This window comes from Pollicipes pollicipes, unplaced genomic scaffold (genome assembly GCF_011947565.3).
Source record: "Pollicipes pollicipes isolate AB1234 unplaced genomic scaffold, Ppol_2.1 Scaffold_1600;HRSCAF=1878_pilon_pilon_pilon, whole genome shotgun sequence".
In the NCBI taxonomy this organism is placed as follows: domain Eukaryota; kingdom Metazoa; phylum Arthropoda; class Thecostraca; order Pollicipedomorpha; family Pollicipedidae; genus Pollicipes; species Pollicipes pollicipes.
In genome coordinates this window covers 21,748,772-21,767,119 of record NW_023595962.1, presented here as the reverse complement: position 1 = coordinate 21,767,119, position 18,348 = coordinate 21,748,772, and the positions used below count along the sequence as shown (strand labels likewise).

The window sequence follows — 18,348 nt, the reverse complement described above, 5'->3', positions numbered from 1 at the left end:
TGACCTCGCTGGTCACGCAGGGACCTTATACACGGTTGCCTCTCTCGGGCCCTGACCCCGCACTACGTCATTCGGAACGATCGTTTTTGTTCTTTCGTGACTTCTAGAGACCTGATATTTGACCTAAGGTTAAAAATTGGCTGCATAGTCTTAATTATTTGACGGGACCTTCAAAACGGCATCTTTGCTGTCCTCGTGAGGCGTTCGGAAGCTCGTGATCTCAGGGGGAAGTAATCTTTCTCTCCCCCCCCCCTCCCCGGCCGACCGCAGTTGTCTGAGACCCCCAGCCTGATGCAGGTTAAGATCTAAACCCCTCTAGTTTCTGAGCTACACGCCAATGAAGATGTGGAGACTAATTCGGGAGACTTTCAAGGTCATCCAAGCATCTGTACGTCATAATAACGTCAAGCAAATCTTGCCATTCCATAGGTCATGCAGCGATCGAGACTAAGCAAAATATAATTGCCGTGTTGCTCATATCTGGCGCTTGTGAGCACAATTTCCAAATATAACGGCCATCAATTGGGTCTTAATCAATGCTGTGCACGGTAAGATGACGTCATCTAACAATGGCGTATACGGGAGCATATTCACAAAGCAGAAAAATGTGCTATCTAAAGCAGTCTTATCCACTTAAAGCTATACCAATAGTTATAAGTGCCCTTATTTCATCAAACCTGATGCATGTTTCGGTATCTTCCAATGTCGAACATTCCCTTCAAACTGGCACTTCAGCGACGATTTGATTATACTCATGCACGCGTGCTCGATGCTCAATGATCCCCCCCCCCCACACGCACACACGGGGCTCAGCCAGTCTTGGTCGGGTGGGAAAGAGACACAGGGATGACGAAGTGCCCCGTCGAAACAAAACACCGGATATGGCTCACTTGATTTCGACGGGCACGATTTTCTTCGTTATGCTTTAATAATTATCTTTAACTGAAACGAGAGCCAGATGCAACCAGCGGAAATGAAGATATTTTCATTTTAAAATAAATAAATTAAAGGTAACAGGCTCAAAAGATTGCATAGAATAAACCGTCCTCAGTATTCATCTTACAATGATTGAGTGCATTTTTCCTGAGCTGATGACATTCAGATGATGTGCTGGAATTTTCTGGGTTATAGGTACAGAGATTTGTGAACGTAGAGCATAGTGAATGTAAATCTTAGAACAAAATGGAGTCATGAATTTGTATCGGCATCGTCAATCCACGTTATCGAGTAGATGGCAAAATGGTTTTGACAATACGCGCTCGCAAATCTTCAAAGAAAATGAAAGAAAAACCCCGGCGTCCGGCATTACAGTCTCCGCAGGCCACGTGATGTCGGCCCGCGGCTTACACCAGACAGTGGCCAGCGAGCGAACAAAAACGTTAACATTTTTGAAAGGAGTTCCTTTAAACGCTTGAGAACGTCGACTCGTACATTTAGGAGATAGTCCGGGCTTGTGTCTCACTTTTCGGAAGCAACATTTCACGCTTGCTCCCGCGCCCCAAGCGCCCGCCAGCCCGCCGCTCGGTTTGATAGAAACTGCGGCCATCAGTATTCTTGCTCTCTAGATGTGGCAGAAATAGGGGGAGTTTTGAGAGGGCACCTGGGTCCGGGGGGGGGGGAGTACCGCAGTGAAACGCGACACCTCCTTTGATGAAATCTTGAACTCGCCCCTAGTGACATGCCCAACAAAAATTGTGGAACGTTTTTGTCGCTTGCACTGTGTTTGTGGGCATCCATGGCTTGATCAGAGACCTAATCAGCACAAGGCCGATTTCAAAGACGCTTTTAAATTTGGCATTCATTCACAGCTGTCTAAAATGCGGCGTTCTTGTCTCATTTCAACAGCACAGTACAGCAGCCTTTTGAACAATAGTTCGGTAATTCGATTTTTTCATGGCGTCTGGACATGTTCCAATGTGAAAATGATTTGAAACGTATATCTATGCTGCGATTTTTTTACAACATTTTGAATTATCCATTTTGTAAAGAAATGAGAGGGTATGGGGGCTAAGTTCAACATTGTGGAAGCTCAGTCTGATATTCCAGAAACCCAGTCCAACGTTGGGGGGATCCAGTTTAACCTTGGGGGCCATGTCCCTCCCCCCACCATCCCCCAGGAGATATTAAGTTCCACCCCTGTATGTTTTTTATGTTTCACAACAAAAGAAGCTTTCCAATCACGCTCGAAGGTGTTTTCTTGTGCGACGGATGTGCTCCATCGCGTCGGCTCGACTGAATAACACTGTCCGTCCCAACTGCCGGTCCAACCTCCGGACACCCCCTCGTCTGTCCCAACTGCTGTTCCGACCTCCTGACACCCCCTCGTCTGTCCCAACTGCTGTCCCGACCTCCTGACGTTCCCCCGTCTGTCCCAACTGCTCTTCCGACCTCATGACACTCCCTGGTCTGTCCCAACTGCCGGCTCGACCTCCTGACGCTCCCTCGTCTGTCCCAACCACTGTTCTGACCTCATGACACTCCCGGCCCAACCTCCGACGCTCTGCTCTGCTCTGCTCTCGAATTTCGTTTTGGTGTTCGCGACGCAGACCCCCGGCTGGGTCTCGTCCCGTGTCCTCCTGGTGTCTTTATGTGTTCTTTCGTTCCGTGTTTTCCTCGTGTCCTTATGTGTTCCTTCGTTCCGTGCTCTTCTCGTGTCCTTCCGTGTTCTCCCAAGCGCGCACCCTGGCGGCGCGACCCGCCGAACCCTGGACCAACATTCACGCCAGCAGGCGGACAATCGTTGCCGTTGCCGCATCTCGGCCAACAGCGTGAACAGCAAGGCCAGGGCCAAGTTGATGTCCAGGTGCTAGGCGCCCCAAACCAGCGCTTCGGCCGTGTTGAGCAGCACGGGCTCGTCACTCCCCACACTCACCACTGTTGCACGGGCATGGAGACGAGGTGCGCCGCGTAGCGGAGGCGGCTCAGCGACAACACCGTGGCAGAGGAGCATCCAGGCGGCGCGGGGTAGGCCGGCTCGCGCATCCGTCGCACTCTAGGCGGCGGCGTCCGGCTGCGAGTCGAGGCGATCCAGGCTGACCAAGCCGACCTGCAGCGCCACGCAGGCGCAGGCGGCCGGCAGGCGCGGCCGACGGCCCCCGGCCGGCCCAGCAGCAGGCCGGCGCCCAGGCCGGCTAGGCAGGGCGCGGCGCACGACCACGGCGCGTTGTACACAAGGTAGGGGAAGTCGTCCCGCGTGGCCGCGTCCGCTGGCCGCTCGCCCGGCACCAGGTAGGTGGGCGGCAGGCGCCTGGCAAAAGTGATGGCCGCCGGCACGAGCACAGACGCGCCGTCGGCCAGCGCCAGGCAGGCGGCGCCGGTGCGACGACTGTGCTGGAAAACGACCAGCAACGGCGGGCCGAGCAGCAACAGCTGGAAGTCAAGCCCCAGGGACCAGGTGCGACCGAGACAACCTCCTACGAGCGGCGCCGTCGGCGTCGCTCGTAGGAGGTTGTCGACATACAGCGGGCGTTGCCACCACGTCTGGCGGCAGTCACTGCACATCACGTTCGCCGCACGACCGCCGTAGAACAGTGCCGAGCCGGCCAAACGCGGCGGCGTGGCGACCACGGCAGTGACGGGGACGTGGGCGGGCGTCAGGCGCGGGAAGCGGAACCCGTGCGCCGCCAGCACCGCGCGCGGCCCGTCGTCGGTCGCCGGCCGCCGCCGCCAGCACGCGTGCAGTACGCCGCTAATGGAGAGGGACGTGTCGACCGACAACATCGCGAGCGTGATGAACCCAGGCACCACGGGCCACAGCACGCGGGTACCCACCGCCGGCTCCGTCACCGGCAGATGAAGCTTACGACCAGCAGTGTACATCACCGTCACTAGCACGGTGGACAGGAGGCGGAAGTCGTTGAGGCAGCCGACGCCTCCCGGGCGGCGCCGCGTGTCTGGCAGCGCGGCCACGTTCCGCGGCGGGGAGACGGCGCGCACCGCCGCCCAGCCACCGCTCGCGACGTCCGCTACCGAGCAGGCCATGCCCATAGCCACAGTCGTCGCCATTCTGAAGCTGTCATTGGTTGTCCAATCAATGCAAAAACACTGAAAAATCGCGATCTCGGTGGAGTGCATGGCTCGCGCAGCGGCGCAGCGAACAAGCGCCAGCCAACGAAGTACTCCTATGATGCCAAGTGCGAGCTCGCATCGTGCATTAGGATACCACAGCAGTTTGGTGTAAGGGTTGCCAACTTTTAAGTGACTCAACCTTTCGATCTTTTGAGAAATTTGAATTTCTTCGAAAAACGAATCGAAGGGTTTTAAATGCAAAAAAACCTGATCTGATCCGAATCCGGCGCACACTTGCCTTCGTAAGACAATCTGCGGGACGGTGACGCTGTGCGCGAGCCGTAATATAAACAATAAAAACAGAAGAATAAGGCTCGGAGAACACTAACGGGCAGAAGGCGTATCAGGGAGAATCGTGAGGAGGGCCGTGGACAGCGTGAAAAGACCGGCACCGTTCTGTGAGACGGTCACCTTGTTTAATAACGGTAAAGAAAGCCCATGACCTATGATGTACCGTGTTGACTGTTGCATGCTGAAGGCATAAAATTGAACATGCAGAATTCTGAAACGCATTGCTTTGCTCCTGGATATGCCTCGCAGTTCTTAAAAGACTGTCAAAATTTGACTTGTTTTTACTTCTCAAAGAAGCACATGGGACACTGATAATCTGAACATATTTTGCTGAGTTTTCACTTTCTTTATATACAGCAGCTACTTTGTGCAGTACAAAAAGTTGCATGGTATTTTCTTTGCTGTCCTTGCCATGAATTTGTAGGTGAAATATGACACAATTTGTACCTACAAGTGTAAGGTGACTTTGTTTCTCATGTTATTCCCTAGCTGCATGCCTCTACCATCATTGCTTTTGATCTTGAAATAAACAACTATCTGCTTTTTGGTGGAGTTTAAACACTGACAAATTGGCTTCAGATTTTAGTAATTTTATTGAGAAGTTTTTGTTGAACTGTGTAATAATGTGATGTAGACTAACCCATACTGACCTAATCCAGCAAATTCTTGCTTGGGCTGGTGCCATGATTTCAAGTGTACCTATGCCATAATCCATAATTTTGCCTTTAGATGGTTGCCTGTGCTAAGCCAAGCTATGTGACTGTAGTCCTAAATATATTATAGTAATGATCAGTGCTGGTCCAATACTGCTCATATCTCACAGCTAAAAAAGTAAACTATTACTGGATTTCTATTGTACCATCAATATTGTGAAAGACGATGGTGTATAATGCTTGCTGTATGTCTCATGTGATGTACCAGTTTTCCCAAAATGCATAATTATTGAGTGAATAAACATTGCATGAAAGATAATAGCATTTATCATGAGAACCTGTAGTTGTCTTATATTTGTGATGCTGTGAGCCTCAGATGATAATGATCAATGATATGTAGATAGATGACATCCTGTCTTAAATTTTGTATGATAATGATACAAGGCATAGAATAGTCAAGATAAATAATAAATATGTAAGGAAATCAATATACCAGTCTGACAATGCATTCATTTGGTCATGATTGAATGGATAGGATGGGCTTCAAGACCAACCAGTGAGGTTCATTTCCTTTCAGCAGTCTCATGTACCATACCAGTATTATCATTCCATTACGAATATGTGTCTTTCCACACTGAAGGCCATACATTCTGCCCAACCCACAGGCATGTGTTGCTGATGTCAGGTGATAATCTTGTTCTCAAATTGTTGTTAATTGTTGAGGAGCTGTATTTTAAAGACAATTTTGTTCCCAGAATATAATGAGTTCAGCTTATGTCCAGTATTCTGTTCACAAGTCTTCACCTTTTGCATGAAAAATACCCTGTACAACAGCAAGCAAAGACAGTAATGCATTTTTGTGCCTTTAGATACCAGATACTGGCTGTTAATGCCATTGGTATCTGTAGTCTAGAGCTTTGATGGCAACATATAGTATGAATGGTTAACAACTACCAAGATGTCAACACAGCCAGCTGATGCAGAGTGACATACTCTGAGCTATAACATTACTGGGTCTCCATAAGGTATGAATTCCTGCCATTTTTAACAAACACATAATGATTCCTTATCATAATGGATGTATATCCAAAAAAAAGTTTGTTAGCAGGCATGGTTCATCATTTTGGCAGGCCACTAAGTAGTTCACACATGGTACTTCCACATAAAGAACATAACGAGGTGGTGGTTCCAGAATCTATGCCTGAGTGATGGTTGTTTGTTTTCTACCACGCATTTGCTCCACTTGCTGCATTAATCTGGAAAAGCTGGGGTTTGCCATGTAACGTGCAAAGTGAGATCTCTGCACAGTATTACTGTAAGGAGCACTCCAAGCTATAACATAGTGACAGGGCTTTGGGAAGAACAAAGTGGAGTACTGGCAATGCTGACATTGTTTGGAATTTGTTAGTTTTAACGTGCTTTGCGCAGCCATAATTTTTGCATTTGGCCCAAAGAAGTGATATGTTTGCAAATTGCTGGTGGCAGGTGTGATAGCAGATGACTGCAACATTTCGGGAAGGTTTAGTGGCAATATGTCTTCTGGTGACCTTTCCCATATATATATAGTCTTTTTCAATTCTAAGTGGGACATTGCATAGATGTGTGTGTATCTACATATTTGTAAATGTTGCAATATACTGTCCAATTGCAATTCTAATATACTTTCTGATGGATCAGGACAGTGCTGAAAGCTGGGACATTGCAGACTATAGAAAAGCTGTTTGTTGAGCACAAAAACCTTTCCGCTTTTTGTCATCCGTTGGGCTGAATTTTGCGAATAAATGTTTTGCATGATTCTGATGCTAGGATAATGAATTTCAAAAACCTTTGTTGTATGCCTGATTAATGACACACAACATACCTACCTGTGTATCAGATAGCATATTTCAAAGTATGGCTCATTCAGCAAGAGCAGTCCCTCCCCCAAACTGCTTGCTGGCAGGCAGGTGTCGACCCCCCCCCACCCCCCCCCCCCCCACGTACCTGGCATATGTTGTGCACTAGCAACATCATTGGCCCAAAGTGCATAATCAAACAGTTGCCTGTGCGGGTAAACAGGTTGTGTTCTCTGTAAGGTGCTTGTTGGGACCATAGCGCAGGCCACCTGCGCGGATCTTTCGCCGATCCGCAATCGATCTTCATTTGATCGATCGTGGTCTTCGCCGATCGTGTTTGATGTCCTTGATGGGTGACAATGGGCATGAGCTGACCCTGAGCCACATCATTTGCCAGGCTGCAGAGAGCGAAGTTTGCTCTACATCAGCCTGGTAGCAGATTGAAATGTGTGAAACCCTGCTGACACTGCTGGTACCCCCATGTTCCTCGCAATGCAAACGCCGACACGCCATCCTGCGCTGCTGTTGCTACTTTGGTGTATCAGCTGCTGGTACAGTTATGTTCCTCTTATCCCAGCAGCGAATCGTTGTCACATTTGTTCGTCCAGACTGCCTCACCGCCGACCAACGCCTTAGTTAAGTTGGACAGATCGCAGAAATGTTGGGTCCTTTTTCGGGATAGGCAGCTGCCCAAACTGTTGACGCTTCACAACGCGGGCGTCGAGTTTATCGTGCCCCCCGTGCCCCAGGAACACGAGCCACGTGTCGACCGTGACGCGGCGCCTGCCACGTGCAAACCTCCGGTATGCTTGGCGTGGTGGACTGACTGGGCGATCCGTACCTCATATCGCACTAAACCGCGGGGGGTTGTCCTGCTCGCTTTCAGATGATGGACGGCCAGAAGTTCTGCCTGAAGTGGGATGGCTTCCAGGGCAGTGTGACGTCACTGTTTGATCAGCTGAGGCTGGATGGCGAGCTGGTGGACATCACGCTCTGCTGCGAGGGTCAGCGGGTGCGCGCGCACCGGATGATGCTGTCTGCCTGCAGCCCATACTTCAGGGAGCTGCTCAAGGTACACAAAGCTGAACACCGATTCATAATGTATGGTGTAGGGGCGTTTTCAGTCACGCCGATTTGACCGGCGTTGTTAATTTGGTGTTGATTTGCAGATACTTTTCATCACATTGAGGGGAATGTTTCACATTTGAATGTATCAAAGCAGGAATCATATATGATGAAATATGCTCACTTTAGATATTGATGTACTTCTAAGTTGAAAAGACTGCTATAGGCAGCACAAGTTCTCTATTTATTAAGTATGCTCCTCAATACGTCATGGTTTGATTACGTTATCGCCCCTTGCACAACCTTGATTGAGAGCCAATGAATGGCCGTTTTATCTGGAAGTGCTCACCAACGCCAGATTTGAACGCCCCAACAATTATATTTTTGTTGGCCTTGATCGCCGCATAACTTATGGAATGGCAGGATTTTAATGTCGTTTTTTGGACGCCATGAATGCCAAGGTGACTCTGAAACACTCCCCAATATACCTTTCCCCATTTCGGTGGGCGTGTAGCTCAGAAGCTAGAGGGTCTTAGGTTTTAAAAGGGCTGGATGTGAACAGTACTGAAAAGTCTTCAAGATGGCTTTTTCAGGTCAAAACCCCACACAAATATGGACCACTCTCTTTGGATAAGTGCTTGACTGTCTGTCTGACAAAGCGGATTATAGAGCACTATTAATGTACTTATAAATTAGTTTTGTGGTTAGTTTGCAATACAACAACCAGGTTAACCAAAAGTGTCAAAATGCGTTTTGCAATCACCAATCTTGTTAGATGTATTTTTCGCTAATTCCCTGTCAGCATGTTTAGTTTGGCTGGCAAGTCATATGGTGATTACAGCACGTCCCATATTGCACATTGGAAGCAATGGGCCGATCGTTTAACTTGTATTAGCTTTGTTCTGTGGACGTCATCTGAGGTAGCTGCTCCGCTTTTTGTAACCGGGACCGACATTACGACAAGGGAGCTCCGATTGGTATTTAAGTGCCACCAAGTTGTAGCAGGTAGGCCAGATTCTGTTGGTGTTGCATATGCAAAAGGCCTATGGGTGCTGACTGAGGCAGCAGTCATAGCGCGCATAGTGTCATTCAGGGTAAATTATTTTGACCTGGAATTATCCAGTTACGTAGGCCACGTCAAGTAGAAGGATTGTCACCGTGAATAGCTCATCATGCTTCAGATAATTATGTAACGCTCACGCGTACCGTATGGTGGAATTGCACAACGCCGGTCAACTTCCTAACACAATGAAAGGTGCAGTGCACATAAGTAAAATAAAATTGCTATCGGGTTGCTAGGTTACGTTTCGAAAATTCCGGACGTCATGGCAACCAACGGCTAGTTAAATTGGACATTCAGCGTACTGGGTACCCTATTTGACCTGTCTTAGCCAGACGCGCGACGTCATGTGACCACTTTGATGCGTGAGCCATGACATGCGCCGCAAGACCATCTGATTGAAAGTGGGAGATCTCTTAGCACGCCACCACTAGGCTGTTGAAGTTGCGCCTCGGACGCAATGTGAAATTGTCAAGTGTGTGAAATTGTGAAATGTGAAATCGCGTGTGAAATTGTCAAGCAGAGTCGGATAAACGCCCTCATACTGTTGAGAAGGGTGAGGCTTAGATGGTTTGACGAGGTTAACCCCTCACATATTGCAGAGCCATGCTAGTTTCCTCTGATCAGGCCGTGGGCTGGATGTGGGATGACGTACAGGTTCCGCGGTATCTTGAGCCCGTCCTGTGTCGCAGTCTAGACTCATGCGAGATAATCCGCTAGCACTGGCTCACAGATGACGCCAACGCTGTTTTTAAATATGGGTTGGTTTGCAACAGTTCGTAAGTGATCATGCGCCGTCAAAACGGGTCTGTTGGTGAGGTTCATGTTTCTTCAGATAGGTTATGGGAGTTTGAAATGCTGCAACCATGTTATCCGAGCGTTTTTCAACAGCAACAACGCCACGGTCTTGTACAGAGGTATTTGTTGTTGCGTTGTGGATGACGGTATGCTGAATTGGACCAATTTTTAGACCAACTTTTTTGTATATCCTAAGATATCAGACCGAAGTGGCCAGGCCTGGCAGTGTTATCATAACATGCAAGCCCTGCACTCATGTGTTCTTTTTCAGGACAACCCATGTCAGCAGATGGTGATCTTCCTGAAGGACACGTCGGCCGCCGACCTGCGGGCCATCATCGAGTTCATGTACAAGGGCAGCGTCAACGTGGCCCAGAGCCAGCTGGCCAGCTTCATCAAGACGGCCGAGATGCTGCAGGTCCAGGGCCTCAGTGGGAACGACGACAAGGTGGGCAAAATACGGCGCAGCAGACGCCACGGGAGTCTGGTGTTGAATCGCGGCTCCTATTCTGAGCTGCCGCAGAACTTGCACCGCCGCTGCTGAAACAGAGTGCTGGCTCGAAACCTTGAACGGAACCTAGGTGTCCTCGGTGGGGTCCTCCGGTTTATACCCGTTGTTATTGCTGGCTCGGCTCTGGCAGTCGCAGCCCCTCAGTGGACGTAACATAGTCGTGCAAACTTCTGAGGCGTTCCCTGTAGAACCATGCATCTGTGTCCCTGTAGAACCATGCATCTGTGTCCCTGTGGAACCATGCGTCTGTGTCCCTGTAGAACCATGCATCTGTGTCCCTGTAGAACCTTGCATCTGTGTCCCTGTAGAACCATGCGTCTGTGTCCCTGCAGAACCATGCATCTGTGTCCCTGTAGAACCATGCATCTGTGTCCCTGTGGAACCACGTATCTGTGTCCCTGTGGAACCACGCATCTGTGTCCCTGTGAAACCATGCATCTGTGTCCCTGCAGAACCGCGCTGTGCACAGGATTTAATGACGTCACGTCCCAGCCACATCGCGTTGTTGGGCATGTGACGCCTCCACCCCATGCGTGCTATGCTCACGTGCCTGTGCCACCCGTAGTGCCTATTGGGTTCGGGGCTGGAGTTAAAACGTTATCATCGATGCCTATCATAGCCCTTTGAGTCCAGTGTTTTCCGTTCCTTGCAGGTCACCTGTATGGGTTCAGGGGTTATCAGTTGCCTACAACGCTGCATCAGTAAATGCCCTGTCTGCTATTGGGATTTCGTGACACTGGCGTAACCAGGGACGGTGGGGCGCGTCCCGAGCGTTCCGACGGGTCCTGACGTCGGCGTCGCGCCGCAGCCGGAGGCGCCCGAGCAGCCGTCGCCGCCGCCAGAGCCCCCGCAGTGGCCGCCGGCCAGCGCCGACTGGGCCGAGCGGCCGGCGCCGGGCCGACGCGCCCGCTGGCCCGAGCCGCCCGGTCCGGCGAGTCGACGCCGCGCCGACTCGCCGGCCGCCGGCGAGCCGCGCCACAAGCGCCGCGCCGAGACGGACCCGCCGCGCGCCGCGTCTCCGGCGCCGCCGCCGCCGCCTCCGCCGCCGCCCGAGCCAACTCAGGTGCCCCTTCAGGTATCGGTGCTGGGGATCATGCGGCTGTGTTCGTGGCAGCGTGCGTTGCTTTCTGTGTGGCTGTCGGCATCAGCGGTGGTGATGTCGATACGGGCGAATATCGAGGTAGGATGGGAACAAAGTGCGAGCGTAAAGGATGAGCGGAGGGTGTCTCGGCGTCCCGGTACAGGTGCGACTGATGTTTTGGAGGACGCTGACGCACGACCCGCTTCCACCGAGGAAAAAGCCTGTCCCTAGTGTCCAATACTGAGAGGGATGCCAGTGGCGCTGCGGCTAAATCGCGCGCCTGGAAAATCAGAGGCACGGGGTCCCATTCCCCGCGATGGCCTCCCTCCGTGGCATGGTGAGGGGCAGGCGACACATTGTAGCCTGAGCTGCTGAATGCGTCGTAAAGCCGCAATGATGGCCACGTCCAGTGCGAAACACCTGTGGGGCGGCCGCTGACGACAGCGCCGTCGCGCTGACCGCGGACGACCGCCGGCCAGGAGCCGATCAAGGTGGAGAAGGTGGACCTGACGCTGGACGACGACGGCGACGCGGAGGAGGCGGCGACGGCGGAGGGCGCGGCGCTGGAGGCCGCGCTCGGCCGCGTGGCCGACTTCGAGGGCTTCGAGGCCGGCTCCGACCAGTCGAGCGACGCCCTCCTGCTCAGCGCCGAACGGCTCGGCGGCAGCGGTGAGCGGCGCGTCCGACCCACCCGGCCTCCGTCGGCTGGCGCGGCCGGGTGGTCGGTCGCCGGGGAGGGGCGGCGGGGCACTGCTGAAGTCTGCAACCGCTTTGTGTGAGGATATGCTGTAGCTGGTGGGTTCGATAGGCGCACAATATTTTTGCAGCTGTGGGGGTTATTGGTGGGAAGAAACAGGACGCTAGTTGACAGGAGTAGGAACTTAAGGAATTTGAAGAGGAAGCTAGTTTACGTATTTTTTGGTGAATTGTATCATCATGAAGCATCCCAGATCATGGACATCGAGAAGTTAATAGTTAGCCACGATAATCGCAGCGTTTGCTGGTGCAAAAATCCGAAAACATGGTCCTCATACGAGAGTGTCGCAGATACGTTGACAGCATTTGTCCGCCTTGGTATCATCTATGCTGCGTTCACGGTTTACACAACATCACGACTAGATGCACCTTTGACCACTCTGGTGGGCGCTGACCCGGTGGCTTCTGTTTCAGCGGGCGGAGTGGCAGGACCGTCACAACGCTGCAGCGAGGACGGCGGTTCGCAAGGTAGGCTTCTGTGTGCGCCTTTATTCGCTCAGACATGCCAGCAGACCGGGCGAAAAACCCAATCCGTGGCATTTGCCGAGTCCAACGTGAAGGCACAGTCAGTCATTTTCAGTCTCGTGAAATGAGATTAAAAGTGGTGCATTGATCCCGTTCATTGCACAAGTCAGTCTATCAAACTCGAACTCTAACTCTCGCGTGACACAGGGATTCAATCCCGCTAGTTTCAAAATGTACTTCGGAATCCGTTCAATGCACCACGGTTAAATTTGGGCGGGGGGAGATTCAAAGTTTCATACACAATCTGACAATGCAGACGCTGAAACCAAGTCAGGCCACTGACCTGGCCTTGTTTGCAAACTTCGTGGTCCGCTCCGCGTCCCATTCTGATCAGAGATTGCTTTTGCGGGATTCGTGTCCAAATTTCAACCTATAGTCCAAGGACGGACCAGCTGTTGGTCCAAAAACTGTCCAAGAAATCACGTTGTCCCAACATTTCCACTTTTGTGTTTTGCAATGACTGCTACCTACCAGCATTAATCATAGTCACTGCTGGCCCTGTTGCGTTCCCACACTCAAATTGAGTGGAAAGAAAGAAAATGACCGGGGACAAGTGATGCTTATGTATTTTGAATAAGTTAAGCTGTGTACCAATTTTATATCAACGTCATTCGATGCTCGTTACCTTTGCTAAGGTCGTAGGAAATGGTCACATTTTGCTGGATCTTAAAATGCCCAAATTAGCCCCACACCTGGTAGATTTTGGGCCAGGGTAATTGAGATGCATCACTGGCGTTGTAAATGCCGTTTGAATGTGACAGTTACTGCTAGTATGCGATTGAAACGAAGTTTGTGGTGACGGCAGAAGCGTGTCTTGATCTCTTTTGGCCCTACCCGACATATCAACCCTTATAAGTCGCGTAAAATCACCTAAGAAAACGTCAAGCGAGTGCATCACGTGCGGGTTACGACTGCCCCATGTTGTACTTCGAATGTTTTGGCACGTGACGTCACGCGTGGAATCGTCAGCGGGCTATCCCCGGGCCGTCGGAGGCGGCGAAATGTCGTGCGCCGACGACGCTTAAAGTTTTGGACCCGTAAAAACTGTGTCGAACTCTCGCATTTTACATTTGCTGTCACACTGAAGGAAATATTGGGATCTACCAGCTCTGATTGCGCATTGGTTAAAGTGAGTGTGCAGCCCTAGCAAATGCAGTGACGAAAATGTGCATACTTTTTGTGACTCGGTCTTATGTTGCTCCTTTTGCTCCTGTTCGTCGGTTCGCGACACCCTAATGTCTTGGTTCAAAGTCTTGCTTTGATACTGATGCATCGAATCAACCTTCCGTATTGGTCGTCGTATGATCTACATGCTCCATAAACAGTTGAGTGCAAAGAACGAACAACTGGCAAAAACAAGGACACGACATAGGTCGTAAGATGCCCCGGCTTTCTATGCATAGCATTCCCAATTTTTGGTGGGCTCGATGCCTTTCACTCCATTGCTTTAGCTGCGAATGTGCACACATTTCGAACAAGCACAAAAGCCCGAACATTATCAGTTTTACATATCCCGCAGTGCACCGACCAGTTACCATCCTGGCATAGGTATGATTAATGCGTCGTAAGCAAATCGATGGCACGTGGTCAGTGGTCTTTGGCCGGATCACTTGGTCTGGCCCGTGATCATCCGGTCGCGCGGCGGATTTCACGGCGAATAAGCTCTCTGCTGTTCACTGGTGTGAACAGTGTCTGCAGTGGTCGAAGGGGCGCCGAGAACTGTACCCCAAAAAGGCAACTTGTTTCAGTTTGGACTTACGGGAGGGCTTTGCTGCAGCCCGCCGTGAAGCGCCGCCATCACGGTAGATTCGAAACTGCTTGGTGGAAATCGACCGCTCGGTAAACACCAGCGTTACATCGCCGCCTTATGCTCAATCCTTCCCCTTGGGACATTGAAGTGTTCCCTGGTGATAATTGCTCACACCGCGACCACATCCAAATGTGTGCCAGTGGTCGCGGACATGCGGCTGTTCGGCGGATGCGGTCTGCGGGCATGTCTGAGCGAAGCGGAAGTCACACAGGCACATGGCACACAGTTCTGAGGCACATGGCACATGGATTTCTGAGCGGCCGCCTGAGGACGTCTGCCAAAAGGTCTCACGGCAGCGGCAGACGTTCGGGTACCGTTGTTCCGGCTCTAGCTGGTCCTGCGAGAAGCGTAATGCATTTAAAGGACCGGCGGACCGATCAGATCTGGCCGCATTGTGAACGCGTCGGCCAGCGTACTGTGTGCCTGTGTGACGGCCAATGTTGTGTGCGTCATTGATCGTGTTTGAGCTCGTCAGTTTGTTGAGCGACTCACGAGTGCCGTTGCGGTTCACTGTCGTCGCTGAGTTTTTTCATGCCATTCATACTACATGCGCTCTCTAATTGCGTCCTGCACGTCCTTTGGAAAGCATGTCTTCATGTGTCTTTCGAAGGGCTCTTTTGGATGAAGTGTGGGGTAACTTGACAACGTTGGAAAGCCGATTCGTAAAAGACTGGTAGTGGTGTGGTGATGGGGTTCATGGTCACTACCCGGTTTCCATTCAAGTGGTTTTTGGTTCCAACAGTCACGAAAATGGCGTCCGGCGCACGCACCAGATAGGAATATCCGTTTATTCTAGTCCTGTGTTCGTTGATAACTCACGGGCAAAATTTCAATTTTCTGACGCTTACGTACGCGTGGGGGGCGGGAAGGGGGGGGGGGGGGTATGGGATGTATGCACCCTACCCCGACTTTTGCATCGTTTAGCGCGCCTTCTGCAAAATAGCAAGGCAAAATTCATGCCTTTTCGGATGAGCGATGCAACCGTATAAGTTATGAATTTGCGACCCGTACCATATCACCATTTGTAGGAAAACTTCAGCGTTCTCGAGTCTTGCAGAATTTTCTCAAGTGGCATCAAATATCATTGTGTACCTGGCGTGCTACCTAGGCAGGTTACGAAAAACATTCCGCTCGATCCAAAGATATTCGACATAAAAGTAACAGATGCAAGGCTTTTGTGGTTGGCCATGCTATTGAGAGCTGTAATATTGTATATACTGTAGGATATATATTGTAGGTTATATATTGTAGGTCATCAAGATCGCTGTTTATCGTATCTGATGCGCCAAGCATCGAAGTGCTTATCAGGCTTCTGTAAATGAGCCTTCTTACATCACAGAAGCTTCGCGCATGCGTATTTTTCGCGGCTTTGCTTCTGAGGTCAATGTGCAGAACAGCATTGTTGCAGCACGAAGAAGTGATTGTGCCCTGACGGACTGGAAGCAATACGTCGACTGCTGCTGCAGGTGGGTCTCATATTTTTGTGGTTTCATCTCCCGTGTTTATGACGGTTTGACTTCTTACTGTTTTTTCACTGTCTTCAAGTAGATACGAAGACTGCAGCGAGGAAATCCGCTGTTGGTGTGGTGGTGGGGTGCTGGGAGGACGGGTTACATGTAGTCCAGCGAACTGTGGGAATGAAGTATAGGTGCAGGCAGTGTTGTTGAGTTACCAGTGTAGTATCCATACGTTGCAAGCCGATACGTTCTCCCTCATACCACTGATAGAGCCGAGAACTTTTTACTACGTAAAACGTTCTCGATCTGTGAAATGCCAGCCACTTGGGAGCTTATTTAAGCAGCAGGGTGAGCTCTGTGCTGTCTCAGTAGGTCATCAATATAAAACAAAGAGTGAAGCACTAAGCAATGTCAGTAGGACTGTGCTTTCATGTTGCTTGGACGTATGCATAGCTATGTGTGTGTGTGTGTGTGCGTGTGTGCGTGCGTGCGTGCGTGCGTGCGGGGTGTGTGCGTGCGGAGGTGCGTGCGTGCGGGTGTGTGTGTGTTCAAAAGTCTGGCGCCATATGACCAACGTAGTCTGTGTTGCCCAAAGCCCAAATCGTCATCATCATGTTGAAAAGTCGCACAGTTCGCGCAAACTCATATTTAGGTGGTTCTAATATTTTTTAAAGGTTTTCGTGAAAAGTTTGGACTAAAACGATAGGCATCTGACGTATATAACTCTGACTGTGAAGCGTTTGGCATCTCTCTGTAGTTCGTAGAATGGTGCTCTCAAAGATGGCTGCGCTTGGAACGATACCGGCGTGGTGGTCTGATAAGAGTACTGCGAAAGCCGTAGATTTCCGTTCGGGTCGGTTTTTGCCGTGCCGCAGACACTAATCTGGACAGCTTTTGTGGTGGGTCCGGTCCCGTTTGCTGTGTACTGGTCCCGCTCGCTGTGCGCTGGGGTCTTCTGTTACCATGCTCCCATCCACCGGTGAATGCTTGATATTTGTAGTGTCGTGTCATATCGTGCTAAGCTTTTAGTTGTTTTTAAGCTTTTTTACGTTTGAACTGAATTTGGGAATGCTGTGGAATGATCTCGTACTTATGTTGCCTGGAATATTGCGTTTTTCTACATAGGTCACACGTTGACTGCATGCAGTTGTTCCAGATGCCAACTGCTATGCGCTATACGCATATATTAGTCTTCGGTCTTCGTCTGACACGCACACACACACACGCACGCACGCACGCACGCACGCACGCTTATTTACGCAAGATGTGTTTACTTAGACATGGACTGTTGAACAGTATGCCGTTTTCAATTTGGGATGACTTTCTATTTAAGGGATTGTGTCTAGTGTTTTCGTTTTGTTCTTAAAAAACACTCCTGCAGGTATCTTGAGTAACTATTGGTATTGGCAGCAATGTGAAGTCTATGTGAATCTTCTAAGAATGATAGTTCAATATAATTATTTTGACGTCCATGGTATTGAGGGCTCCGTGCGCTGTGCGTGTGCGAATACAACTCTGGTAGGTGAACAGTTGCACGAATCAACGGGACGGAAACGACCAGTACGTGTGAAAGCTGATGGCGCATCTTAGACAAACTAAAACCACGCGACAAGTCGTACTTCCATAGACTGACAACCTGGTCTTTGCTTTGATACCAAGTTTCTTCACTTCACCGGCGGCAAATAACATAATATCACAGTCACGCGAAAGATATCGACAGGTGTTTCACAAAAACAAAGTACAAAAAGGCGCAACTGCGTAAAATTTTCCCTCGTTCGGACAGGCCTGAACTACGTAGTGGAGCACTCGAAGCACACTGGAAAGGAATCAGTACAGTTATCTTGAAAGAGTGCGGTCCGACAGTACCGCTACCTGAGCAGGTGGTGAGGTGTAGTGTCTGATTTGTTTTGACTTGGACAATGAGATGCCAATTGCGAATGTTTTCAGGGTCAGTGATGTAAAATGCAGCTGCAATTGGGTAGTGGTGGGACGAGCATTTGTGAACACAGCAGTGTACGAGTGAGATGCTGATGACGTGGAAATCATGAAGGGATGCAGTGCTTGTTAAACAAGTCGACTTGTAGAAGGTAATGAAATATCACTGCTCGAGTATAACTGTTTTTTTATTTATATCTGCAGTCGACACACAAAAAATGTACAGCTGGGACAATAATATGCTTTGAAAGATGCACTCCAGCTGTCAAGCTTAAAACTATAACATCACAGAGTTGCCACCACGCTGTATGCGTAAATGTGCCGCTACTCGAGGTTGACTACAGATTTTGCTGCTTTATGAACCTTAATGAACGCGTAATGCTCAGGTTATGAACCTGTACGAGATCGAATATGGGCTACCACAAGCAGTAAAAATCAAAGAGCTCTGAGTATGCAAAACATTCCTCACAAATGACTTGGTTGCTTTCATATGTAACATGTCC

The 18,348-nt window shown here is 50.2% G+C and overlaps 1 protein-coding gene across 1 annotated transcript in view; it reads left to right on the top strand.

Moving 5' to 3' along the window:
- Nucleotides 1–3,691: 3,691 nt before the first annotated feature.
- The window catches only part of LOC119114425 (protein bric-a-brac 2), a 29,170-nt gene continuing 14,513 nt past the window's right edge, over nucleotides 3,692–18,348 (top strand). Inside the window, exons 1-5 of the mRNA XM_037238592.1 lie at nucleotides 3,692–3,763; nucleotides 7,734–7,919; nucleotides 10,042–10,218; nucleotides 11,842–12,031; nucleotides 12,533–12,586. Coding sequence (XP_037094487.1) covers nucleotides 3,692–3,763; nucleotides 7,734–7,919; nucleotides 10,042–10,218; nucleotides 11,842–12,031; nucleotides 12,533–12,586 — 679 coding nt within the window. The remainder of the gene's footprint in view (nucleotides 3,764–7,733; nucleotides 7,920–10,041; nucleotides 10,219–11,841; nucleotides 12,032–12,532; nucleotides 12,587–18,348) is intronic.